This window comes from Anguilla anguilla, chromosome 1 (assembly GCF_013347855.1).
Source record: "Anguilla anguilla isolate fAngAng1 chromosome 1, fAngAng1.pri, whole genome shotgun sequence".
NCBI classification, from domain to species: domain Eukaryota; kingdom Metazoa; phylum Chordata; class Actinopteri; order Anguilliformes; family Anguillidae; genus Anguilla; species Anguilla anguilla.
Window position 1 is genome coordinate 87,377,062 of NC_049201.1, and position 25,996 is coordinate 87,403,057.

Below are 25,996 nucleotides of genomic sequence, written 5' to 3' on the forward strand. Positions count from 1 at the left end.
TGTGATGTGCACAGGTACAGGACAGGTTGACCACGCTTGAGGAGGAGAGAACTGCGCTCTACACTCACTGGAAGCAGAAGCAGGAGTGGCTGCAGGTGACACACCTGGAGCAGCTGTTCTACAGAGATGCCAACCACATGGAGAAGATAACCAACTCCCAGGAGGTCTGGATTCAGGGGCAGTACCACACCAACTCTCCATCACACAACTCATACACTATCACACAACTCTCTACCACACCAACTCTCCATCACACAACTCACACACTACCACACCAACACTCCATCACACAACTCACACACTACCACACCAACTCTCCATCACACAACTCACACACTACCACACCAACTCTCCATCACACAACTCACACACTACCACACCAACTCTCCATCACACAATCACACGCTATCATACCAACTCTCCATCACACAACTCACACATTATCACACAACTCTTCATCACACAACTCACACACTATCACACAACTCTCCATCACACAACTCACACACTATCAAACCAACTCACTACCACACTAACTCTCCATCACACAACTCTCTATCACACAACTCACATACTATCACACAACTCTCCATCACACAACTCACACTCTATCACACAACTCTTCATCACACAACTCACACACTATCACACAACTCTCCATCACACAACTCACACACTATCACACAACTCTCCATCACACAACTCACACACTATCAAACCAACTCACTACCACACCAACTCTCCATCACACAACTCACGCTCTATCACACCAAATCACTACCACTCGAACTCTCCATCACACTGATTTTTTGTATGTGTGTGTGATGGACCACTCTGTGCTGACATTAGGCTTAGTGGAGGCTGACTATCTTTTTCAGATTCTCCTGAGGGGCAGTGATCTGGGCTCCTCGGTGGATGAAACAGACATGCTTATTAAGAGACACGAGGCCTTTGAGAAGCTGCTCAACTCACAGGAAGACAAGGTATGCATTACCCACAATCCTCTGCAATGCTCATCTTGTCATTGAGAGGGCATCTGCCGCAGGCTGACCTGTGTAAATGCTGTTTTCATCCAGTGAAACTCCGTAGCCTGCAATTTATTATCTGTAAAGCTCTGAGTTTTATTAGCAGGGTGTTAGTACTGCATGACCTTAGCAGTGCAGGAACTTTAATGAACAAACCGACAATCCCTATAAAACCTGAGGAACATACTGCTCTGTGGGCCCAGAGCAGGCATGTGCAGAACACAGACCCTCCAACAGGAGAGATCACACCCCACACAGTGATCCTGCGGAACTCTGCTCCCAGGTGGCGTCGTTGCAGGAGCAGGTGGAGCGCCTGGGGAAGCAGGGTTTGAGCAGGGAGAGGATGGGGCATGTCCAGAGCAAACTGCGCCTCCTGCTGGAGAGGAGGAGTTGCATCAAACAGCTGTCCTCCAAACGCAGGGACGAGCTCGCCACCTCCTGCCTGCTGTGCGTCTTCAACCGCAATGCTACCGAGGTACACCAAATCCCATCAACCCCAGCGTTCAGCTGTGGCACGGGAACCATGGAAGTTGTAGTTCCAATTCAAATTCAAAAATGCTTTGTAGAGCTGAAACGTCTGGTTCTGGAAGCATAAATGGCATTCATATTCGCCATTAAGAATTTGATTCCTCAGACGTTATATATTAACCGTAAAAGGTAGACTTACCATGAGCTACGAGATTGTGAAGCGATGTCATGTGCCCCTTTAGAAGCCAAAAATTGGGGCGATTTCAACTTTAAGAAATCTTGTTTTAATCATGAGTTAATGTAAATTTCAGCTGTTGGAATTTGAGTGGGGCAGTGGGAGGGGCTAATGAGACTGTGGGAGGGGCTGATGAGACAGCATGTGCTGCAAGTGGGCAGTGGGAGGGGCTAATGAGACTGTGGGAGGGGCTGATGAGACAGCATGTGCTGCAAGTGGGCAGTGGGAGGGGCTAATGAGACTGTGGGAGGGGCTGATGAGACAGCATGTGGTGCAAGTGGGCAGTGGGAGGGGCTAATGGGACAGTGGGATGGGCTAGTGAGACAGCGCGCATGCTCTTGCTCGGTCCCCAGGTGGAGGAGTGGATCTCGGAGCGGATGCAGAAGCTGCAGGAGGACTGTAAGCGAGACCTGAGTGACCTGAAGATGAAGATGAAGCTCCTTCAGAAGCACCAGGTGTTCGAGGCCGAGATCCTGGCGCACCATGAGATCATCAGCGCCGTACAGCAGGTAAGCTGCCCAGGTGGACCCAGGATTCATTATAAAAAACCAGAGATTTAGCTTCTCTAGAGTTTACGAATGACAAGTTTGCACTATGATAACAGGTGTCTAAATCATTGTCGCATTTAGTTAGGCTTTAGAGATTATGCCTGTTATGCTTTTTTGTGAATGAAGCATGAATTGGGTGTAATTACAGTGTAACTCAGGTGTAATTGCAGTTGACTTGGTGTTAATCAGTTGACTTGGAGATGTAAGGCTTGTAGAGAACACAGAAAGACAGGGCTCAAGTTCCTGCTTTGGACAGCTTGTTTAATTACTCACTCACTGAGACCAGCATAAAACACACCACCAACACAACACACTGTGGAATTTTTAAGAGTTCAATTTATTCCGCCGTACTTTTGTAAGTAGAAAAATAAATGCAGGCACGTCTTCATTTCAAAATAGGTAATTTAATGTAGCAAAGGAACTAGTGGGTCTGTTACCCAAGTAAAGATAAACAAAGAACCAACAAATGACGGAGACAGTGAATACTTATACCCTGTTCCTTCAAGGAAACAAAGGGCCAAATGGTCATTGCCTTCAATAAATACGCATCACAGGAAAAGGGGGGGTAATCAGACTTTTGGGGGGGAAGAAACAAGGTGTGGGGGAATTGGACTGAAGTAGGGGGTAGAGAATATTACACAAAGGTACTACATAACAAAGGGAGTGAATTTAATTGGATTAGGTGGTAGGCAAGCAATATTATCTGCAACTGGCCCACTACAAGGTGAGACACCTCGGGGGGGGGGGGGGGTGAAACTGTGGCTCCCATGTTTTCCAACACACACACCACCAACACAACACACGCCACCATCACATCACACACCACAAACACAACACACACCACACATCATGCATCACACATCACACATCACCAACACACATCACACACCAACACATCACACATCACAAACACATCACACTCCACAAACACAACACACATCACTAACACATCACACACCACCAACACAACACACATCACAAACACATCACACACCACCAACACATCACACATCACACATCACAAACACATCACACACCACCAACACAACACACATCACAAACACACATCACACACCACCAACACAACACACATCACTAACACATCACACACCACCAACACAACACACATCACACATCACAAACACATCACACACCACCAACACAACACACATCACTAACACATCACACACCACCAACACAACACACATCACAAACACATCACACACCACAAACACAACACACATCACACATCACAAACACATCACACACCACCAACATCTCTCACATCAGCAGCACATCACCAGCAGTACAATTTCACCGGGTCACCTGATCAGCCAATGACTGTGCTCGCCTGCAGGCGGGGGTGGAGCTTGTGTCACTGCGACACCCCAAGTCGCCGGAGGTGCGCAGGAGGGCAGCGGCTCTGACTGACCACTGGGAGGCGCTGAAGCGGGCGGTGTCTGCCAGAGGAAGGCTCCTGGAGGACAGCAGGGACTTCCTGGAGTTCCTGCAGAAGGTGGAGCAGGTGGAGGTGTGGATCCGGCAGAAGGTAGCGTCCTGATTCTGCGCCCTGCCTCCCCCACCCCACCCCATCTCGTCCTGTCCCGTCCCGCCCCGTCCTGTCCCGTTCCACCTCACCTCACCCCGCCCTGCTCCGTCCCGTCCCCCCGTCCTGTCCCGTTCCACCTCGCCCCGCCCCGCCTCATCTCGTCCTGTCCCACCCCATCTCGTCCTGCCCCGTCCTGTCCCGTTCCACCCCGCCCCGTCCCGTCCCGTCCCGTTCCGTTCCACCTCGCCCCGCCCCGCCTCATCTCGTCCTGTCCCGCCCCGCCCAGCTCTCAGTCCGCCGTGTCGGCAGAATATTCCGCAGTGTGACGCTGTTTCTACCCTGTGCTCCGGACAGGAAGTGATGATAAACGTGGGGGACATGGGGGAAGACTACGAACACGGCCAGCAGCTGCTCAGGAGGCTCAACGAGTTCCGGGGTGCAGGATCTGGGGTAAGAGTGGGGGGGGTGGGGGGGTGGGGATGTGGGGATGTGGATCGGGTGGGGGGGTGGGGTCGGTGGCTGTGGGGGGTGCGGGGGCTACGGGGGGGCAGGTTGCTCAAACCCAATGCAGGTATCCAGTACAATTGATAACTTGTGAATGCAACTGTAGGCAAACAGAGGGGATGTAGCTCAGTGGTAGAGTGCATGCTTCGCATGTCTGAGGTCCTGGGTTCAATCCCCAGCATCTCCATGAGGAACTTCATGTTTTATATCGGCCATTTCCGAGAAACAGGATACTCAAATCTGGCCCTTGAGGCCAGTAGTGCTGCTGGTTTTCATTCTTCCTCTCTAATCTAATTTAACCGGGTGCATTATCTGATCAGTCAGTGCCTTTAATTAATGAATTACTGTGTAGAAGAGAAAACCAGCAGTACTGTTGGTCCCAAGGAGCAGTATCTCAGTCCTACAATGATCCACTCCATCCATCCATCTGTGTTCAGGGTCACGGGAGGTGCTGGAGCCTGTCTCAGCCTGCATTGGGTGTGAGGCAGGAATGATGTTCTGAATTTCTTTGTTAAAATATCACGTTTGTTTGTCTGTGATGCCAAATCTGATGGTCAACAGAAGTTCTGTTGGGGGATGTAGCTCAGTGGTAGAGCGCATGCTTTGCATGTATGAGGTCCAGGGTTCGATCCCCTGTATCTCCACTATCGTTATCTTGTACTGCTCAGAGAAAACGGAGGAAACTGTGAAGCTTTAGGCTCCTTTCCGTGTCATTTAAGGGGTTCCTGTGTTCATCCTTACTTCATTCCGACAGCAGGAATTAAAAGGAGACACAGGAACTCCTCACATTTATTTTCCAGCAGATACTATATTTGTTGCCACAATGCCCAGAGAACTTGCATGCTGGTGGAATTTAGATAAAATAAAGTGGGTGTAAAACCCAAACTGATGTCCTATGTGCACAGGAAGTGACTGTGGATGACGCCCACATAAAAGCCATCAACAACATGGCTGCCCGTTTGGAGAGGCAGAACAGGGAGGAAGTGGCTACTGTCAAGCAGAGAAGACAGCAGCTCAATGACAGGTGCTCTCCTGTGCTGTGTCCCTGTGCTGTTACTCTGTGCTGTGACTCTGAGCTCTGACTGTGCTGTGTCTCTGTGCTCTGACTGTGCTGTAACTCTGTGCTGTGTCCCTGTGCTCTTACTCTGTGCTGTAACTCTGTGCTGTGTCCCAGTGCTGTGAATCTGTGCTGTGTCCTTGTGCTTTTACTCTGTGCTGTGTCCCTGTGCTGTGACTCTGTGCTCTTACTCTGTGCTGTGTCCCTGTGCTGTGTCTCTGTGCTCTGACTCTTTGGTGGGAGTCTGTGCTGTAACTCTGTGAGTCACTGTGAATGAGTGAGTGACTGAGGATGAAGTGTGGCAGTGTGATAGTGACCCACAGTCCATTTCTCAGATGGAGCAGTTTCCATGGCAACCTGAGCAGCTACAAGAAGAAGCTGGAGGCGGCTCTGGGGATCCACTCTCTGATCCGCGACCTGGAGGAGATCCGCGAGAGGACCGGCGAAAAGGTTAGCTCCTTCTACCCACAAACCCCTGCACTCTGTTTAAGTTGCTCCTTCTACCCACAAACCCCTGCACTCTGTTTGAGTTGCTCTTTCTACCCACAAGCCCCTGCGCTCTGTTTGAGCTGCTCCTTCTACCTACAAGCCCCTGCACTCTGTTTGAGCTGCTCCTTCTACCCACAAGCCCCTGCGCTCTGTTTGAGCTGCTCTTTTTACCCACAAACCCCTGCACTCTGTTTGAGCTGCTCCTTCTACCCACAAACCCCTGAACTCTGTTTGAGTTGCTCCTTCTACCCACAAGCCCCTGTGCTCTGTTTGAGCTGCTCCTTCTACCCACAAACCCCTGCACTCTGTTTGAGCTGCTCTTTTTACCCACAAGCCCCTGCGCTCTGTTTGAGCTGCTCTTTTTACCAACAAGCCCCTGCGCTCTGTTTCCTGTGTGGGGATGTGCTTCAGAGAGAGAGAGGATGCCCCTCCTGAGCTCAGCCATCAATGTCTTACAACTCTCACTTTCCGTCTCTCAACACTTTATTTAACAGTAGATTCTTAGAAAGGGCCTCTCTATCCATCACTCACTCCAGATGGGCTAATGATGGATGTTACTCAGTGGTAGAATACTCAGGTTCAGTCCCCAACATCTGCAAATCCCTTGTGGAGCTTTAATTTGGCCATATCCCATATTGGTAGTGGCTGGTTTCAATGGGGATGTAGCTCAGTGGTAGAGCGCATGCTTTGCATGTATGAGGTCCAGGGTTCGATCCCCTGCATCTCCAGTGATGCTTTTCTGCAGTGCTCCTCCACCCTAATGCAGTAGTACAGATTCTTGGTACAGGTGAAGAGCATCATGGAGGAACTTTGAGCTAAAGAGCCTCTCTCCTCTCCCCTCGCTGTCCTGCTATTGTCATAGAAAGCACCAGGGCTGTGGGACATGTTCTCTCTTACACAGGGATTAATTGCTAAATTTTGCAGTTCCTTTCTTTTGTCTGTCTTCACCTCTGCTGTCCTGAAGTTGATGAAATGTTTAATTTCTTAGAAAGGTTTTGGAGTAGAGATAAGACAGGAAATTGAAAATAACTGGAAACCTCAAAGAATAAAAACTTTAGATTTCAGTCCTTGTTAAGGTAGACCTTTTGGATTCCCTGTGAATGGAAATGTTATGGGCAGAGTTATGTCTGTGGGGATGTAGTTCAGTGGTGGCATCCATGCTTTGAGTATATGTGGTCCTGGATTCTATCCCCTGTCTAAGAAACAATAATAATTTTATAATCTGGCCATTTCCTGAAGAATTTCACTGCCACTGTTAATTAATTTACCCAGATTTTTTACTCAGTAGTGCCAAATCTGGTGAGTGTTGCCCTGTCCATGTGGGGATGTAGCTCAGTGGTAGAGTGCATGCTTCGCATGTATGAGGTCCTGGGTTGCATCTCCAACAGCTTTAGTTCAGCCATTTCCCATTTATTTGTTGCAGTTTTTACTCAAATTGCCATGATTGTTTTATCCGTGATGCCATATCTGACCGTTACTATGACTTTGAGTAGGGTCACAATTCAGTTTCGTGGAGTGGTCTAGTGTTCCTGTTTAATGTGTTCTAATGTTCCTATGTTCCCTGTGTTCTCACGTTGACTGCGCTTTGTGCTCCTGCTTTGTGTACACCTGCACAGATGCTGCTGATGCGTGGGCTGGACTATGGGCAGGACCTGGAGGCTGTGGAGAATCTGATTCGTCGACATGAGGAGACAGAGCGTGAGGTCCGGGTCATCCAGGAGAGGGCAAAGGTGGGGAGCAGTTCTGCTGCGCTGGAATCTTGGAACGATTCTACTCTGATTATACTGACTGAAGTCAGCCTCTCTCTTTCTGTCCAATCAGGCACTGGAGAAGGAGGCCAGGGTACGAGGTAGGGGCCAATCAGAAATGGCGGACAAGCTGAACAAGAAGCAGCAGGAAGTGAAAGCAGCTCTGGTGACGCTGGAGCAGGAAGTGAATCTCAGGTGGGCTATGGAGAATTCTAGGGTCTGATTGCAGCCACATTAGATGGGAACTCTTATTGTTTGTTTTTTTATAACATAATTTAGAACTTCTTTTCATTCTTAGGATGAAAACATAGTGTATTTGTATAGTATAGTGTATGTAATCTGTGCAGGGTTCTACTAGTATGGGTTGATGTAAGGGTTGTGTATTGGTGAGTACAGGTATGAGTAGTGCTGTAGTTTAGGTGTGAGTAGGGCTGTAGTTTAGGTGTGAGTAGTGCTGTAATTTAGGTGTGAGTAAGGCTGTAGTGTAGGTGTGAGTAGTGCTGTAGTTTAGGTGTGAGTAGTGCTATAGTATAGGTGTGAGCAGAGCTGTAGTATAGGTGTGAGTAGTGATGTAGTATAGGTGTGAGTATTCCTGTAGTATAGGTGTGAGTAGTGCTGTAGTTTAGGTGTGACTAGAGCTGTAGTATAGGTGTGAGTAGTGCTGTAGTTTAGGTGTGACCAGTGCTGTAGTATAGGTGTGAGTAGTGATGTAGTTTATGTGTGAGTAGTACTGTAGTATACGTGTGAGTAGTGCTATAGTTTATGTGTGAGTAGTGCTGTAGTATAGGTGTGAGTAGTCCAGTGGTTTATGTGTGAGTAGTGGTGTAGTATAGGTGTAAGTAGTGCAGTAGTATAGGTGTAAGTAGTGCTGTAGTATAAGTGTGAGTAGTGCTGTAGTTTAGGTGTGAGTAGTGTTGTAGTACACTGGGGATTCAGCATTAATTCAGCTGTGCTTGTTTTTGTAGGAAGGAGAAACTCCAGGCTGCCCATCAGCTGCAGCTGTTTAAAGCTGACCAGCGCCCCCTGCTGGACTGGGTCCTGCAGCAAAGCTCTCAGATGGAGCAGAGAGGTCTTCCTAAGAGCAAGAGCGAAGCAGAGACCTTCATCTCTGAGCACCAGGACAGAAAGGTCACACACACACACAGACGCACACACATACACACACGCACACACACACACACACACACTCAAACACACACACACACACACACGCTCTCACACACACCCACACACACTCAAACACACACACACTCAAACACACGCACACACACACACACATATGCAAACACACACGCACACTCAAACACACACACACACACACACACTCAAGCACACACACACACATATGCAAACACACACGCACACTCACACACACACACACTCAAACACACAAACACACACACACAGACGCACACACACACACACACACACACTCTCACACACACCCCCTCCACACTGAAACACACACACACTCAAACACACGCACACACACACACACGCACGCACACACACACACACGCACGCACACACACACATATGCAAACACACACGCACACTCAAACACACACACACACCCTTGCTTGAACACACTTGCACACCAGTTATTGCTTCAGTTACGCTGTGAGTTTCCATGCTAGGTCTGTGAAGGTGCCAACAGACATGCATTGATTGAGGGTATTGATTGGTGGTGGGTGTGGCTACAGGCAGAGATTGATGCTCGAGGGGAGCGGTTTGATTCGGTGAGGAGCTTTGGGCGGAGTCTGATGAAGGCGGAGCACAGCGTCACCCCAGAGATCCAGAAAGCATTGGCCCACCTGGATGAGGCCAAAACAGACCTGGACCGGATCTGGCAGGAGCGCCAACTGAGTCTGGAGCAGGCTCTGGAGCTACAGGTAACGGCACACACCTCTGTGTGTGTGTGTGTGTGTGTGTGTGTGTGTTTCAGAGCTGGACCCTGGTGTAGGAGATGAGTGTGTGTGTCTGCATGTGTTTCAGTGCTGGACCCTGGTGCAGGAGGTTAGTGTGTGTGTGTGTGTGTGTGTGTGTGCATGTTTCAGAACTGGACCCTGGTGCAGGAGATTAGTGTGTGTGTGTGTGCGTGTGTTTCAGAGCTGGACTCTGGTGTAGGAGATGAGTGTGTGTGTGTATGTGCTTCAGAGCTGGCCCCTGGTGTAGGAGATGAGTGTGTGTGTATATGTTTCAGAGCTGGCCCCTGGTGTAGGAGATGAGTGTGTGTTTTTTTGTGTGAGTGTGTGTGTGTGTTTCAGAGCTGGCCCCTGGTGTAGGAGATGAGTGTGTGTGTGTGTTTCAGGTGTTCCTGGGCTATGTGGAGCTGAGTGAGAGATGGTTGAACAGTCAGGAAGTTTTTCTCTCTGATGAAGACCTGGGGGTGAGTCATCGTTTCCATGGCTTTCAGTGCTCAGGGACTCTCTGCTGGGTGGGTGTGTGGGTCGCTGATGGAGGGGGTGTGGGTTCTGTGGGTGGTGTGGGTCGCTGATGGAGGGGGTGTGGGTTCTGTGGGTGGGTGTGTGGGTCGCTGATGGAGGGGGTGTGGGTTCTGTGGGTGGGTGTGTGGGTCGCTGATGGAGGGGGTATGGGTTCTGTGGGTGGTGTGGGTCGCTGATGGAGGGGGTGTGGGTTCTGTGGGTGTGTGGGTTGCTGATGGAGGGGGTGTGGGTTCTGTGGGTGGTGTGGGTCACTGATGGAGGGGGTGTGGGTTCTGTGGGTGGTGTGGGTCACTGATGGAGGGGGTGTGGGTTCTGTGGGTGGTGTGGGTCACTGATGGAGGGGGTATGGGTTCTGTGGGTGGGTGGTGTGGGTCGCCGATGGAGGGGGTGTGGGTTCTGCAGGTGGGTGTGTGGGTCACTGATGGAGGGGGTATGGGTTCTGCAGGTGGGTGTGTGGGTCACTGATGGAGGGGGTGTGGGTTCTGTGGGTATGTGGGTGACTGATGGTGTGGGTGTGGGTTCTGTGGGTGGTGTGGGTCACTGATGGAGGGGGTGTGGGTTCTGTGGGTGTGTGGGTCGCTGATGGATGGGGTGTGGGTTCTGTGGGTGGTGTGGGTCGCTGATGGAGGGGGTGTGGGTTCTGTGGGTGATGTGGGTCACTGATAGAGGGGGTGTGGGTTCTGTGGGTGTGTGGGTCGCTGATGGAGGGGGTGTGGGTTCTGTGGGTGGTGTGGGTCGCTAATGGTGTGGGTGTGGGTTCTGTGGGTGGTGTGGGTCGCTGATAGAGGGGGTGTGGGTTCTGTGGGTGGGTGGTATGGGTCGCTGATGGAGGGGGTGTGGGTTCTGTGGGTGGTGTGGGTCGCTGATAGAGTGGGTGTGTGTTCTGTGGGTGGGTGGTGTGGGTTGCTGATGGAGTGGGTTCTGTGGGTTCAGAACTCTTTGGTGGAGGTGGAGGCTCTACAGAGGAAGCAGGTGCTGTTTGAGAAGACTCTGGAGGCACAGATGGAGCAGGTGGAGGGGGTGGAGCGGTTTGCCCAGCAGCTGATCCAGAAACGCCACTTTGACTCAGAAACCATCCAGAGCAAGAGCAAGGCAGTACTGCTCAGGTGCCATAACCCCGTCCCAACACCTGCACCCTGCCCCTACACCTCGCCCCAACACCTGCATCCCTTCTCTACACCCCGTCCCTATTCCTGTATCCCACTCCTGCCCCTGAGCATACACACCTGTAGAGTCCATATGAAATCACTAAATGCCTACGTTTCCTCCGACATGCTAATTTTGAATTGAAGACTTTAAGTGAATTTGAGGTCCTGCTTTCATGTACAGAGAGGCTAAGCTTTGATCCAGGGCAGTGCAGCTGAACTTCAGCCCCCAAACTCCTCTCTGTTCCAGGAAGAAGCAGCTGACGAAGAAGAGTGAAGCTCGAAGGAAGAAGCTGGAGGAGTCTCTGCAGCTTCAGAAGTTCCTGGGCAGGAGCCATGAGGTGAGGGCAGCTGTGGAGGAGGTGAAAGGAGGTGAGGGAGGTGAGAGGAGGTGAGGGAGGTGAGAGGAGGTGAAAGGAGGCGAGGGAGGTGAGAGGTAGAGATTTGCACTCTGTCATGCCTGTCTCTCACAGAGATGTCTGAGTAATTATAATGGGGGTGCATGGGTGAGTATGGGGGTCTCTGGGTGAGTATGGGGGTGTCTGTGTGAGTATGGGGGTCTCTGGGTAAGTATGGGGGTGTCTGGGTGAGTATGGGGGTGTCTGGGTAAGTATGGTGGAGTCTCAGTGAGTAAGGGACTGTATGTGTGAGTATCGGGGTGTCTGGGTGAGTATGGGGGTCTCTGGGTGAGTATGGGGGTGTCTGTGTGAGTATGGGGGTGTCTGGGTGAGTATGGGGTGCATGGGTGAGTATGGGGGTGTCTGGGTGAGTATGGGGGTGTCTGGGTGAGTATGGGGGTCTCTGGGTGAGTATGGGGGTGTCTGTGTGAGTATGGGGGTCTCTGGGTAAGTATGGTGGAGTCTCAGTGAGTAAGGGACTGTATGTGTGAGTATGGGGGTGTCTGTGTGAGTATGGGGGTCTCTGGATGAGTATGGGGGTGTCTGGGTGAGTATGGGGGTGTCTGTGTGAGTATGGGGGTCTCTGGGTGATTATTGGGGTATCTGTAATCTGTGCAGGTGTGTTCCTGGCTGAGTGAGAGGAACACTGTGGCCCTGGATGAGAGCTGGAGGGATCCCTCAAACCTGCAGGCTAAGCTGCTGAAGCACCAGAGCTTCGAAGCCCAGATCCTGGCCAACCGCAACCGAGTGGAGACCCTCACCAAGGTACGCACCTCACCCCAAATCTACACCCCACAACTGCACCCTGAATCTACAGCCCACAACTGCACCCCAAATCTACAGCCCACAACTGCACCTCGAATTTACACCCCACAACTGCACCCCAAATCTACACCCCACAACTGCACCCCAAATCTACAGGCCACAACTGCACCCCAAATCTACAGGCCACAACTGCACCCCGAATCTACAGCCCACAACTGCACCCTGAATCTACAGCCCACAACTGCACCCTGAATCTACACCCCACAACTGCACCCTGAATCTACACCCCACAAATGCACCCTGAATCTACACCCCACAAATGCACCCTGAATCTACACCCCACAAATGCATCCCAAATCTACACCCCTCAAGCAGGTAAAATACAGACAGGTGAAAGGTACACAGGTGAAAAGTGGACAGGTGAAAGGTACACAGGTGAAAGGTAGTGTTGAGGCAGCACTTGGTTTATTCTCAGGAAGGAGAGAAGATGCTGTCCGCTGGCCACTTTGCGTCAGACAGAATCAGGGCTCGGCAGGAGGAGGTGAAGCTCACCTGGGAACAGCTGCTCAACAACTGCAAGGAGAAGAAGACCCGCCTGCAGCAGGCCTACCAGGTGAGCACAGACACGCCCACAAACACCTGCACATGCAGACCAGTTGAGCACAGACACGCCCACAAACACCTGCACATGCAGACCAGGTGAGCACAGACACGCCCACAAACACCTGCACATGCAGACCAGGTGAGCACAGACACGCCCACAAACACCTGCACATGCAGACCAGGTGAGCACAGACACGCCCACAAACACCTGCACATGCAGACCAGGTGAGCACAGACACGCCCACAAACACCTGCACATGCAGACCAGGTGAGCATAGACACGCCCACAAACACCTGCACATGCAGACCAGGTGAGCACAGACACGCCCACAAACACCTGCACATGCAGACCAGGTGAGCACAGACACGCCCACAAACACCTGCACATGCAGACCAGGTGAGCACAGACATGCCCACAAACACCTGCACATGCAGACCAGGCGAGCACAGACACGCCCACAAACACCTGCACATGTAGACCAGGTGAGCACAGACACGCCCACAAGCACCTACACATGCAGACCAGGTGTGCACAGACACACTCAGAAACACCTGCACATGTAGACCAGGTGTGCACAGACACACTCAGAAACACCTGCACATGTACACCAGGTATGCACAGACACACTCAGAAACACCTGCACATGTAGACCAGGTGAACACAGACATGCCAATAGATACCTGCACATGTTTATCAGGTGGGTAGATGTGGATTAGAATGATAGGTCACTGTGAGGTTTTTGTGGTAAAACGCCTCTGTTATGAACAGATACATAATTATAACAAATGTCTGCGTCTGTCCATGCGTCTGCCCATGCGTCTGCGCATGCGTCTGCCCATACGTCTGCCCATGCGTCTGCCCATGCGTCTGCGCATGCGTCTGCTCATGCGTCTGCCCATGCGTCTGCCCATGCAGGCTCTGCAGTTCCAGCGCTCGCTGGAGGACATTGAGGAATGGCTGGTTTCCGTGGAGACTGAGTTGGGCAGCGAGGACTGCGGGGCGGACCTGCCCTCTGTCGGGCGGAGGCTGAAGGAGCTGCAGGACGTGGAGGAGCAGGTGGAGGGGCACCTGGACCGCATCCAGGGGCTGGTGGACTCCGCCCGTGACTTCCGCAGCCAGGGCAACTTCCTGGCCGAGGAGATACAGCGGAGGGTCGGAGAGACTGTGCACAGGTGAGCGCAGAGCCCCACCCACAATGCCCCACCCACCACACTCTGTCTGCAGTTCCCACAACGCCCCGCCCATAATGCCCCACCCACCACACTCTGTCTGCAGTTCCCACAACGCCCCGCCCACAATGCCCCGCCCACCACACTCTGTCTGCAGTTCCCACAACGCCCCGCCCATAATGCCCCACCCATCATTCCCCACCCACAACAATGCAATGTCCTACTCCCTCAATTATAACACCCACTGCATGTGCAGCAGTGTCTATTTAAAAAAGAGCTATAAAAATAAAATAGAATTTAACTGAATAACAGCCAAAGCCCCGCCTCTCATTTATAACACCAAAACCCTCACCCCTGCCATCATTTATAGTACCAAAACCACACCCCCTCATGTGTAACACTCAAAGCCCTGCCCCTTTATTTCTTAGGTTCTTGATATTTTGAAAGTTGTGATGTCATTCAGAAAGGTCTTTCAGAGACATTGAGTAAACCCATAGGAATTAAATGAAGATTGAAACAAAGTGCAAAGCCATTAAATTAGCAACCAGAAGAGGGATTGTTTTTACCTCCATAGAAATGTATTTATTTTTCAACTGAGTTTTACTTGCTTATTGGGTTGCTGCCCTGTCCCGCATCCCTGATGAGAACACTGCCCCCTGTGGTTGGCTGCAGGTATAACAGCCTGGCGGAGCCCCTGCAGGTGCGGCGGGAGGCTCTGGAGGCCAGGCAGCTGCTGTTCCAGTTTTACCGCGACCTGGAGGACGAGCTGCGGTGGATCGGAGACAAGCTCCCCGCCGCCGCCTCCAGGGACTGGGGCTCCTCCCTGCAGGGCACGCAGGCCCTGCTCAAAAAGCACCAGGTGAGGGCGCTGTGGGAGGAGCCTCCCGCTCGTCTGACCTCACTTCCTTCTAAGCAGACTGATGTCACTTCCCCTCGCAGCCACGGAAGGCTGTTCTCATGACAGCGGTGTCCTGCGCCCTGTGTGTTCGCAGGCTCTCGTGGAGGAACTCGGCAGTCGCATTCCGCTGCTGCAGGCGGTGCAGGAGGCCGGGCAAAGCCTGGTGAAGGGCGGCCATTTTGGCTCCAGGGAGATCAGCGAGAGGCTGGGTGAGCTGCGGAAGCTGTCGGACGCGCTGAGGAAGGAGGCGGAGACTCGAGGTCGGCTGCTGCAGGAGGCCCTCACCATACAGACCTTCCTGGCAGAGGTGCCCGTCAGAAATCAGGCTCGAACCCGACTCCGCCTCTCGGCTAATTTGACCTCCCTGTAACCTCCCTCTCTCTCCCTCCCTCTCTCTCAGGTGTCTGAGCTGGAGTTATGGATGGAGGAGCATAGGCCTGTCCTGGAGTCGGTGGATTTTGGAAAGAATGAGGAGGGAACTCAGGCACTCCTGCGGAATCTGGACACCGTGGATCTGGACCTGGAGAGCCACCGTCCCAAAGTGGAGTCCCTCCAGGAGGTGGGGTCCCGGCTGGAACGAGCTGGACATCCCAACAGGTACAGCAACCAATCAGGGACCACTCTCAGCACAGCAACCAATCAGGGACCACTCTCAGCACAGCAACCAATCAGAGACCATTCTCAACACAGCAACCAATCAGGGAACACTCTCAGCACAGCAACCAATCAGGGACCACTCTCAGCACAGCAACCAATCAGGGACCACTCCCAGCACAGCAACCAATCAGGGACCACTTTCAACAGGACTTCAGCTCAAAGGGGAATATGAGCCAGGGTCAAATTATTTCATGATTTCATGATGTAATGGGGCAGATATAGGGGTAAGTGGGGCAGGCACAGGATTAATAAGAGCAGATGTAGGCGTAACTGGGGAAGATGTAGGATTAATGGGGGCAGATGTAGGGGTAACTGGGGGAGATGTAGGATTCATGGGGGCACATGTAGGCGTAATGGGAGCAGGTATAGGGTAATGGGGGCAGGTATAGGATTTATGGGTCAGATGTAGAGGTAACTGGGGCAGGTATAGGATTAATGGGGCAGATGTAGAGTTAAATGCTTGGCTTGTGTTGCAGTGCTCTGGTCAGGGATGCTCTGGTGGCTGTTCTGGATCAGTACCACACCCTGCTGCAGCTGTCTGTGGACCGAAGAGCCGCCCTGCTGGAGCGCTTCCAGCTCTACGTGTTTGAGCGGGAGGCCCGCGAACTCCACACCTGGATCAGCGCTCGCAAAACCCTGGCAGAGTCCCAGGAGTACGGACAGGACCTGGAGGATGTGGAGGTACAGAGGAGGGCTGTCTGTAATTCAACACTGACACAGCACTGTGACTCTGTCTGCTAAAGCTAAGCAGGGCTGGACTTGGTTAGTACTGAAGCTAAGCAGGGCTGGGCTGGGTTAGTATTGAAGCTGAGCAGGGCTGGGCTTGGTTAGTATTGAAGCTAAGCAGGGCTGGGCTTGGTTAGGACTGAAGCTAATTAGGGTTGGGCTTGGTTAGTATTGAAGCTGAGCAGGGCTGGGCTTGGTTAGTATTGAAGCTAAGCAGGGCTGGGCTTGGTTAGTACTGAAGCTAAGCATGGCTGGGCTTGGTTAGTACTAAAGCTAAGCAGGGTTGGGCTTGGTTAGTATTGAAGCTGAGCAGGGCTGGGCTTGGTTAGTATTGAAGCTAAGCAGGGCTGGGCTTGGTTAGTACTGAAGCTGAGTAGGACTATGCTTGATTAGTACTGATACTAATCAGGACTGAGCTTGGTTAGTACTGAAGCTAATCAGGGGTGGGCTTGGTTAGTACTGAAGCTAAGGAGGACTCTGCTTTATTAGTACTGATACTAAGCATGGCTGTGCTTGGTTAGCACTGAAGCTAATTAGGGCTGGGCTTGGTTAGTGCTGAAGCTAACTAAGCAGGGCTGGGCTTGGTTAGTACTGAAGCTAAGCAGGACTGTGCTTGGTTAGTATTGAAGCTAAGCAGGGCTGGGCTTGGTTAGTATTGAAGCTAAGTAGGGCTGGGCTTGGTTAATACTGAAGCTAAGCAGGGCTGGGCTTGGTTAGTATTGAAGCTAAGCAGGGCTGGGCTTGGTTAGTACTGAAGCTAAGCAGGGCTGGGCTTGATTAGTACTGAAGCTAAGCAGGACTGTGCTTGGTTAGTATTGAAGCTAAGCAGGGCTGTGCTTGGTTAGTATTGAAGCTAAGCAGGGCTGGGCTTGGTTAGTATTGAAGCTAAGTAGGGCTGGGCTTGGTTAGTACTGAAGCTAAGCAGGACTGTGCTTGGTTAGTATTGAAGCTAAGCAGGGCTGGGCTTGGTTAGTATTGAAGCTAAGTAGGGCTGGGCTTGGTTAATACTGAAGCTAAGCAGGGCTGGGCTTGGTTAGTACTGAAGCTAAGCAGGGCTGGGCTTGGTTAGTACTAAAGCTAAGCAGGGCTGGGCTTGGTTAGTACTAAAACTAAGCAGGGCTGGGCTTGGTTAGTACTGAAGCTAAGCAGGGCTGGGCTTGGTTAGTACTGAAGCTAAGCAGGGCTGGGCTTGATTAGTATTGAAGCTAAGCAGGACTGGGCTTGGTTAGTACTGAAGCTAAGCAGGGCTGAGCTTGGTTAGTACTGAAGCTAAGCAGGGTTGGGCTTGGTTAGTACTGAAGCTAAGCAGGGCTGGGCTTGGTTAGTACTGAAGCTAAGTAGGGCTGGGCTTGATTAGTATTGAAGCTAAGCAGGACTGGGCTTGGTTAGTACTGAAGCTAAGCAGGGCTGAGCTTGGTTAGTACTGAAGCTAAGCAGGGCTGAGCTTGGTTAGTACTGAAGCTAAGCAGAACTGTGCCTGCGACAAATTGGCAGCCTGTCCTGGGTGTATTCCTGCCTCTCAGCCACTGCATGCTGGGATGGGCTCCCCCTTGTGACCTTGCCCAGGATAAGCAGGTATAGATAAGGGATGGATAGATTCTCTGCTTTGTTGCTAGATGTGATACTGGTCACATGACTCTTGGCCCATTTTACCTGCATGTTCAGGTGCTGCAGAAGAAGTTTGAGGACTTCCGCTCTGAGGTGCAGGGGCTGGGCCACAGCAAAGTCAGCTCCGTCCTGCAGCTGGCACAGGAAGTGAGGTCAGCAGAGAGCCGGCGACAGGAGGCGGAGCTCCACAAAATGTGGGAGGAGCTACAGCAGGCCATGGAGAGGAGAGCTGAGGTACTGTGTTAAATAAATGGTGTGAGTTCACTACGTGTGTGCAGTGCATGCTGAGTGTGTGAGTGTGCTGCGTGTGTGCAGTGCATGCTGGGTGTGTGCAGTGCATGGTGGGTGGGTGCAGTGCATGCTGCGTGTGTGCAGTGCATGCTGCATGTGTGCAGTGCATGCTGGGTGTGTGAGTGTGCTGCGTGTGTGCAGTGCATGCTGGGTGCAGCGGACCAGACAGGGTGTGTCATTAGCGCAGTTATCGGAGAGCAGGGTTTGCATCTGGCGGGGTGCAGGTGTGACTCCCAGGTGGGGTGCTGTGGTTGCACTCCGAGCAAAGATCCTAGACCTGGAATACTTCAGTAAAATATCCAGCTGTGTGGAAGGACTGTATGTAGAGAATGTAAGACGTGTGTAAGCTGAAGTGGGTGAATGTCAAAAATGTAAATGGCTGGGTTTCTGTGGTGCTGGCAGGTGTGTGTGGGCTTGTGTTGCCATGGCAGGTGTGTGGGCTTGTGTTGTCATGGCAGGTGTGTGTGGGCTTGTGTTGCTATGGCAGGTGTGTGGGCTTGTGTTGCCATGGCAGGTGTGTGTGGGCTTGTGTTGCCATGGCAGGTGTGTGGGCTTGTGTTGCCATGGCAGGTGTGTGGGCTTGTGTTGCCATGGCAGGTGTGTGGGCTTGTGTTTCTATGGCAGGTGTGTGTGGGCTTGTGTTGCTATGGCAGGTGTGTGTGGGCTTGTGTTGCTATGGCAGGTGTGTGTGGGCTTGTGTTGCCATGGCTGGTGTGTGTGGGCTTGTGTTGCTATGGCAGGTGTGTGTGGGCTTGTGTTGCCATGGCTGGTGTGTGTGGGCTTGTGTTGCTATGGCAGGTGTGTGGGCTTGTGTTGCTATGGCAGGTGTGTGTGGGCTTGTGTTGCCATGGCTGGTGTGTGTGGGCTTGTGTTGCTATGGCAGGTGTGTGGGCTTGTGTTGCTATGGCAGGTGTGTGTGGGCTTGTGTTGCCATGGCAGGTGTGTGGGCTTGTGTTGCCATGGCAGGTGTGTGTGGGCTTGTGTTGCCATGGCTGGTGTGTGTGGGCTTGTGTTGCCATGGCAGGTGTGTGTGGGCTTGTGTTGCCATGGCAGGTGTGTGGGCTTGTGTTGCCATGGCAGGTGTGTGTGGGCTTGTGTTGCCATGGCAGGTGTGTGTGGGCTTGTGTTGCCATGGCAGGTGTGTGTGGGCTTGTGTTGCCATGGCAGGTGTGTGGGCTTGTGTTGCTATGGCAGGTGTGTGGGCTTGTGTTGCTATGGCAGGTGTGTGGGCTTGTGTTGCCATGGCAGGTGTGTGTGGGCTTGTGTTGCCATGGCTGTGCAACATCTGTGCGGTTCAATGTGTGAAGTGTTGCCATAGTGACTATACTGTGTGTGCATATGTTGTGGTGATGGTGTAGTATGGTGTGTGTGTGTGTGTGTGTGTGCGTGTATGTGTGTGTGTGTGGGGTCGCTGTGGTGGCGATGTGGTGTGCGTGCGTGTGTGTGCGTGGGTTTGCTGTGGTGATGGTGTGGTGTGTTTGTGTGTGTGTGTGTGTGGGGCCGTGGTGGTGACAGTGTGGTGTGTGTGTGTGGTGATGATGTGGTGTAGTATGTGTGCATGTGTGTGTGGGGGTCGCCGTGGTGACGGTATGGTGTGTGTGTGTGTGTGTGACTGTGTGGGGGTCGCCTTTATGACGGTGTGGTGTATGGGTGTGTGGGGTCGCCGTGGGGACAGTGTGGTGTGCGTTTGTGTGATTGTGTGGGGTCGCCGTAGTGATGGTGTGGTGTGTGTGTGTGTGTGTTTGGGGTTGCCGTGGTGACAGTGTGGTGTGTGTGTGTGTATGTGTGTGTGTGTGTGGGGTCGCTGTGGTGGCGGTGTGGTGTGCGTGCATGTGTGTGGTGTGTTTGTGCGTGTGTGTGTGTGGGGTCGCCGTGGTGACGATGTGGCGCTGTCACAGAGCCTGTGGTCGGCGCGGGAGGTGCACCAGTTTGATCACGACGTGGACGAGCTGAAGAGCTGGATGGGGGAGAAGGAGGCAGCGCTGGACTCCGAGGACCACGGGCATGACCTGCTGAGCGTGCAGGCGTTACTACGGCAACACCAGGGCCTGGAGGTACCCAGGTCACACCGGGGGGGTCAGAGGTCACGCTGGGGGCTTTTCTCATGATGACCAATCCATCCTAACAGTCCCAGCGCATCCATTACAAATATATATGTGAATGATAGCTATTAGTCTTGGGAGTTTAAATACATGGATGCTAAGCTATCTTATACAGTTATTCAAAACACTTTTTTTTCAATTGAGTAAGTACTTCAGCCAAATATTTTACATGTGAGTTCAAATGTACATGAATGTGTGTGTGTAAATTGTTTGTGTGGAGTTGAACTGTGTGTGGGTTCAGGTATGTGATTGGTGGAGAAGAACCATATGTGTGGGTTTAAGCCTGGAATTAAGCCTGTGATTGGTGATGTACCATGTGTTTGGGATTAAGCCTGTGATTGGCCGCTGCCCTTGCAGAGAGATCTAGCTGCCATCGAGGAGGAGCTGTGCAGGACGCGGGAGGAGGGGAGGGCTCTGAGCCGCAGGTACACCCAGGTGCGGCAGAGCCTAGCGGAGAGGATGGAGGAGGTGGAGGAGGGGTGGAGCACCCTGCAGAGGAAGGCGGGGCAGCGCAGCGACAGGCTGAACCAGGCAGAGACCGCTCAGGCCTACCTCACCGACTCCCGAGAGCTAGTGTACGACTATCCCGCTAGCTCTGCGCTAACATAAACAAGCTAGCTCACACTGAGCTCACTGAAGGACTGAGCTAACACACACTGAGCTATTATACACTGAGCTAACACTCTACTGAGCTAACACACACTGAGCTATTATACACAGAGCTATTATACACTGAGCTATTATACACTGAGCTAACACACACTGAGCTATTATACACTGAGCTATTATACACTGAGCTAACACACACTGAGCTATTATACACTGAGCTAACACACTGAGCTATTATACACTGAGCTAACACTCTACTGATCTAACACACACTGAGCTATTATACACTGAGCTAACACTCTACTGAGCTATTATACACTGAGCTAACACTCTACTGAGCTAACACACACTGAGCTATTATACACTGAGCTAACACTCTACTGAGCTATTATACACTGAGCTAACACTCTACTGAGCTAACACACACTGAGCTATTATACACTGAGCTAACACTCTACTGAGCTAACACACACTGAGCTATTATACACTGAGCTAACACACACTGAGCTATTATACACTGAGCTAACACACTGAGCTAACACACTGAGCTATTAACACTGAGCTAACACACTGAGCTAACACACACTGAGCTATTATACACTGAGCTAACACTACTGAGCTAACACACACTGAGCTATTATACACTGAGCTATTATACACTGAGCTAACACACACTGAGCTATTATACACTGAGCTATTATACACTGAGCTAACACACACTGAGCTATTATACACTGAGCTAACACTCTACTGAGCTATTATACACTGAGCTAACACACACTGAGCTATTATACACTGAGCTAACACTCCACTGAGCTATTATACACTGAGCTAACACTCTACTGAGCTAACACACACTGAGCTATTATACACTGAGCTAACACACACTGAGCTATTATACACTGAGCTAACACACTGAGCTATTATACACTGAGCTAACACACTGAGCTAACACACACTGAGCTATTATACACTGAGCTAACACACACTGAGCTATTATACACTGAGCTAACACTCTACTGAGCTAACACACACTGAGCTATTATACACTGAGCTATCACTCTACTGAGCTATTATACACTGAGCTAACACACTGAGCTATTATACACTGAGCTAACACACTGAGCTATTATACACTGAGCTAACACTCTACTGAGCTATTATACACTGAGCTAACACACAATGAGCTATTATACACTGAGCTAACACACTGAGCTATTATACACTGAGCTATCACTCTACTGAGCTATTATACACTGAGCTAACACTCTACTGAGCTATTATACACTGAGCTAACACACAATGAGCTATTATACACTGAGCTAACACACAATGAGCTATTATACACTGAGCTAACGCACACTGAACTATTATACACTGAGCTAACACACACTGAGCAATGCTAAATCAGATACTAAATCAGACTTCCCTCTTCTACCACTCCCGTTGATTTAAAAGATAAAATGATTGGCTGTATTTAACCTGAGATGATTGGCTGTATTTCGTTTTAGGTAATTGGCTGTGTCTTTTTCTGTCATTCCACAGGGCATGGCTAAAGGAGACCCTGTCCCTGGTCAGAGGGGAGGGGCTAGGAGGGGAGGGCGGGGACCTTGAGCAGCTCCTCAAACGCCATGAAGAGTATCGCCTCCAGATTGACAGGCAGCTGGACAAATCACAAGCTGTGAAAGAGGAAGGCCGCCGCCTGGTAGAAGGAGGGAACTTCATGAGTCCAGAGGTACAGGAATTATCCGTATTAATTACCACTATCAACGGTCTGCAGGACATTATGCAAGTCTGACAATCAGATGGTCATGTGATCCTTTTATCAATAACTGAAGAAGCTGACAAACCTATCAAAATGTGAAAACAGGCCGACTCCATATCGCTTTTCATCACCTTGGCAAGCTGATGCCACCGACGAACAGCAATTTTCAGGTTTACCTCTATATCGAACGAGCCCTGTCTGCTTGTCTTTTTGCTTCACTGTTTCTGGGCCATTGCATCGGGTAGCTAGCTAGCAACAAAAAGTCTGATCTGACCCCAAACCACAGGCTCTGTAGTCATGCTCACCCCTGCCCACACAGAAAAGAGTGCCATGCCCAGAAACGTCCCGTACACATTTTAGGGTTAGGGTTAGAGGTAAAGGTGCTCAAATCCAGCAAAAGTGTGTAAAGACAGAGATTGCCAGTGCATCATGGATATGCCTTAGCATGGTTATTTTGTAATATTTTCGAGGTTAAAACCCTGTGTAGTGTGTCTTTAAATTAGGGGTAAATAACTGGTGGAGCTCGCTGGAGGGTTTTCAAAATCTACTGAGCAAAAAAAACAAAAACAATCAAGAGAGTGTAATGTAAGAAATGAGCCCTCTGTTTTTATAAATGTGGGACGAATCTTTGTTGCCCCCTGCTGGGTAGAGCCAGGTACAAAGGCATTTTTGTGAGCGACGCTGCCCCCTGCAGGTGGAGGACCGGCTGGTGGAGCTGCAGGAACTGGAGGAGAGGGTGGAGCAGAGCTGGGAGGAGCAGAGGCTGCTGTATCAGGAGGAGCTGGAGACCCTACAGCTGCAGAGGGACCTGGAGCAGGCTGAGCTCTGGCTCAGCACTCAGGAGGCTGCACTGCGCTCCCAGGAGTACGGGGTGAGTAAAGCAGGAGTATGGGGTGAGTAAAGCAGGAGTATAGGGCAGGTAAAGCAGGAGTACAGGGTGAGTAAAGCAGGAGTATGGGGTGAGTAAAGCAGAAGTATAGGGCAGGTAAAGCAGGAGTATATGGCGAGTAAAGCAGGAGTATGGGGTGAGTAAAGCAAGTAAAGCAGGAGTACGGGGTGAGTAAAGCAGGAGTACGGGGTGAGTAAGACAGGGGTATGGGGTGAGTAAAGCAGAAGTATAGGGCGAGTAAAGCAGGAGTAAGGGGTGAGTAAAGCAGGAGTATGGGGTGAGTAAAGCAGGAGTACGAGGTGAGTAAGACAGGGGTATGGGGTATGGAAAGCAGGAATATGGGGTGAGGAAAGCAGGAGTATGGGGTGAGTAAAGCAGGAGTATGGGGTGAGCAAGACAGGAGTACGTTATGAGTACCGCAGGCGTATGTGGTGAGTAAAGCAGGAGTATGTACTGTGTTCAGGATGTTGATGTTGGTGTTGGCCTGTTGGACTGTGTTCATGATGTTGACGTTGGTGTTGTTGGCCTGTAGGACTGTGTTCAGGATGTTCAAGAGCTGATGAAGAGGCAGGAGGATATGGAGTCCACACTGCAGGCCCAAGAGGAAAGATTCAATGCCTTGCAGGAAAGGAAGACCCGGGTAAGTAGTAATACCCTGCCAACCTGAAGTCGGTGTGTTCTGCAGTCAGTGTAGTCTGTCTGTACTGCAGTCAGTGCAGTCTGTCTGTACTGCAGTCAGTGTGGTCTGGCTGTGCTGCAGTCAGTGTGTGGTCTGTCCATACTGCAGTCAGTACAGTCTGTCTGTACTGCAGTCAGTGCAGTCTGTCTGTGCTGCAGTCAGTGTGATCTGTCTGTACTGCCATCAGTGCAGTCTGTCTGTACTGCAGTCAGTATGGTTGGTCTGTGCTGGAGTCAGTAGGGTCTGTCTGTACTGCAGTCAGTATGGTTGGTCTGTGCTGGAGTCAGTAGGGTCTGTCTGTACTGCAGTCTGTCTGTACTGCAGTCAGTATGGTTGGTCTGTGCTGGAGTCAGTAGGGTCTGCCTGTACTGCAGTCTGTATGTACTGCAGTCAGTATGGTTGGTCTGTGCTGGAGTCAGTAGGGTCTGTCTGTACTGCAGTCAGCATGGTTGGTCTGTGCTGGAGTCAGTAGGGTCTGTCTGTACTGCAGTCAGTATGGTTGGTCTGTGCTGGAGTCAATAGGGTCTGTCTGTACTGCAGTCAGTATGGTTGGTCTGTGCTGGAGTCAGTAGGGTCTGCCTGTACTGCAGTCTGTCTGTGCTGCAGTCAGTGCAGTCTGTCTGTACTGCAGTCAGTATGGTTGGTCTGTGCTGGAGTCAGTAGGGTCTGTCTGTGCTGCAGTCAGTGCAGTCTGTCTGGCAGCCATTACGCTGGACTGAACTGTAATGCCCCTTTGTTCGAGCCCCCGCCTACACATTTGATTGACAGGTTTTTGACTTTGAAAATGAAAATGCAAAGCATGGATTGCATTTTCAATTACAATTTTGGCAGGGGTTTAGTGTGGTCATGCGAAAATGATAATGCAAACAGAATTTTAGCCATTACATTAGGTTTATAAATTTTTTTTTTTTTAATCATCGCTGATCTAGTTTCATGCTGTGCCCTACAATGGCAGTGGCGGTGCCCCACCCAATAATTGAACCCGTGACTTTTAGGTTACAAGACCAGTTCCTTATCTATTGTACTACACTGCCACTCTCCTCTGTCTTCATCAGAGCACGCCCTGCTTGCCAGCAGAGACATGACCCAGGTTGTCCTTTTAACCTGGGGGATGACATGTAGCCAGATTGGGAGATCAAGTATGTGGGTGTGCTATGTGCGTTTCACTGCATGCACCTGCAATTCTCACCTGTACCTATAGAGGGAGCAGAGGCTGCAGAAGCCGCAGGATAAGGAGGGTGTGTCCCAAGACCGGCCTGCCAGGGTGCCCTCCCTGAAGAGGAAGCCATCTGACCTCCGACCCCTGCCTACACCACGTGGCCCCGCCCACAAACCCCCCGCCCTCTCCCTGGGCCACAGCGGCCACCGCCGGACCAACAGCGGCGGCAGTGACATCATCATCTCCCCCCTCCGCCGCTCCATGAGATCCTCCAGTGCAAAAAGCCCCGCCCCCAACTCCTCCTCCATCTATACAAGCCCCGCCCCCAACCACTCCCCCATCTCTAAGAGCCCCGGCCCCAACCCCTCCCCTATCTATAAGAGCATCGTCCCCAACTCCTCCCCCATCTCTAAAAGCCCCGCCCCCAACTCCCCTCTCTAAAGCCGTGCCCCAACTCCTCCC

At 51.3% G+C, this 25,996-nt stretch overlaps 1 protein-coding gene and 3 non-coding genes across 4 annotated transcripts in view; all 4 read left to right on the forward strand.

The window, feature by feature from the left end:
• sptbn5 (spectrin, beta, non-erythrocytic 5) overlaps positions 1 to 25,975 on the forward strand; it is a 58,968-nt gene extending 32,993 nt beyond the window's left edge. The window contains exons 36-64 of the mRNA XM_035429483.1: positions 15 to 164; positions 879 to 983; positions 1,309 to 1,500; positions 2,082 to 2,237; positions 3,634 to 3,825; positions 4,180 to 4,275; positions 5,235 to 5,353; positions 5,722 to 5,836; positions 7,492 to 7,605; positions 7,697 to 7,818; positions 8,589 to 8,751; positions 9,327 to 9,515; positions 9,935 to 10,012; positions 11,004 to 11,176; positions 11,466 to 11,556; positions 12,232 to 12,378; positions 12,854 to 12,991; positions 13,898 to 14,154; positions 14,824 to 15,010; positions 15,144 to 15,356; positions 15,450 to 15,646; positions 16,183 to 16,387; positions 18,098 to 18,274; positions 20,230 to 20,385; positions 20,791 to 21,008; positions 22,588 to 22,777; positions 23,502 to 23,678; positions 24,229 to 24,336; positions 25,577 to 25,975. Coding sequence (XP_035285374.1) covers positions 15 to 164; positions 879 to 983; positions 1,309 to 1,500; positions 2,082 to 2,237; positions 3,634 to 3,825; positions 4,180 to 4,275; positions 5,235 to 5,353; positions 5,722 to 5,836; positions 7,492 to 7,605; positions 7,697 to 7,818; positions 8,589 to 8,751; positions 9,327 to 9,515; positions 9,935 to 10,012; positions 11,004 to 11,176; positions 11,466 to 11,556; positions 12,232 to 12,378; positions 12,854 to 12,991; positions 13,898 to 14,154; positions 14,824 to 15,010; positions 15,144 to 15,356; positions 15,450 to 15,646; positions 16,183 to 16,387; positions 18,098 to 18,274; positions 20,230 to 20,385; positions 20,791 to 21,008; positions 22,588 to 22,777; positions 23,502 to 23,678; positions 24,229 to 24,336; positions 25,577 to 25,975 — 4,824 coding nt within the window. The remainder of the gene's footprint in view (positions 1 to 14; positions 165 to 878; positions 984 to 1,308; positions 1,501 to 2,081; positions 2,238 to 3,633; positions 3,826 to 4,179; positions 4,276 to 5,234; positions 5,354 to 5,721; positions 5,837 to 7,491; positions 7,606 to 7,696; positions 7,819 to 8,588; positions 8,752 to 9,326; positions 9,516 to 9,934; positions 10,013 to 11,003; positions 11,177 to 11,465; positions 11,557 to 12,231; positions 12,379 to 12,853; positions 12,992 to 13,897; positions 14,155 to 14,823; positions 15,011 to 15,143; positions 15,357 to 15,449; positions 15,647 to 16,182; positions 16,388 to 18,097; positions 18,275 to 20,229; positions 20,386 to 20,790; positions 21,009 to 22,587; positions 22,778 to 23,501; positions 23,679 to 24,228; positions 24,337 to 25,576) is intronic.
• trnaa-cgc lies at positions 4,445 to 4,516 on the forward strand. The gene has a single exon. It is a non-coding gene; the product is annotated as a tRNA-Ala (tRNA).
• trnaa-ugc lies at positions 4,902 to 4,973 on the forward strand. The gene has a single exon. It is a non-coding gene; the product is annotated as a tRNA-Ala (tRNA).
• trnaa-ugc lies at positions 6,532 to 6,603 on the forward strand. The gene has a single exon. It is a non-coding gene; the product is annotated as a tRNA-Ala (tRNA).
• Positions 25,976 to 25,996: the final 21 nt, after the last annotated feature.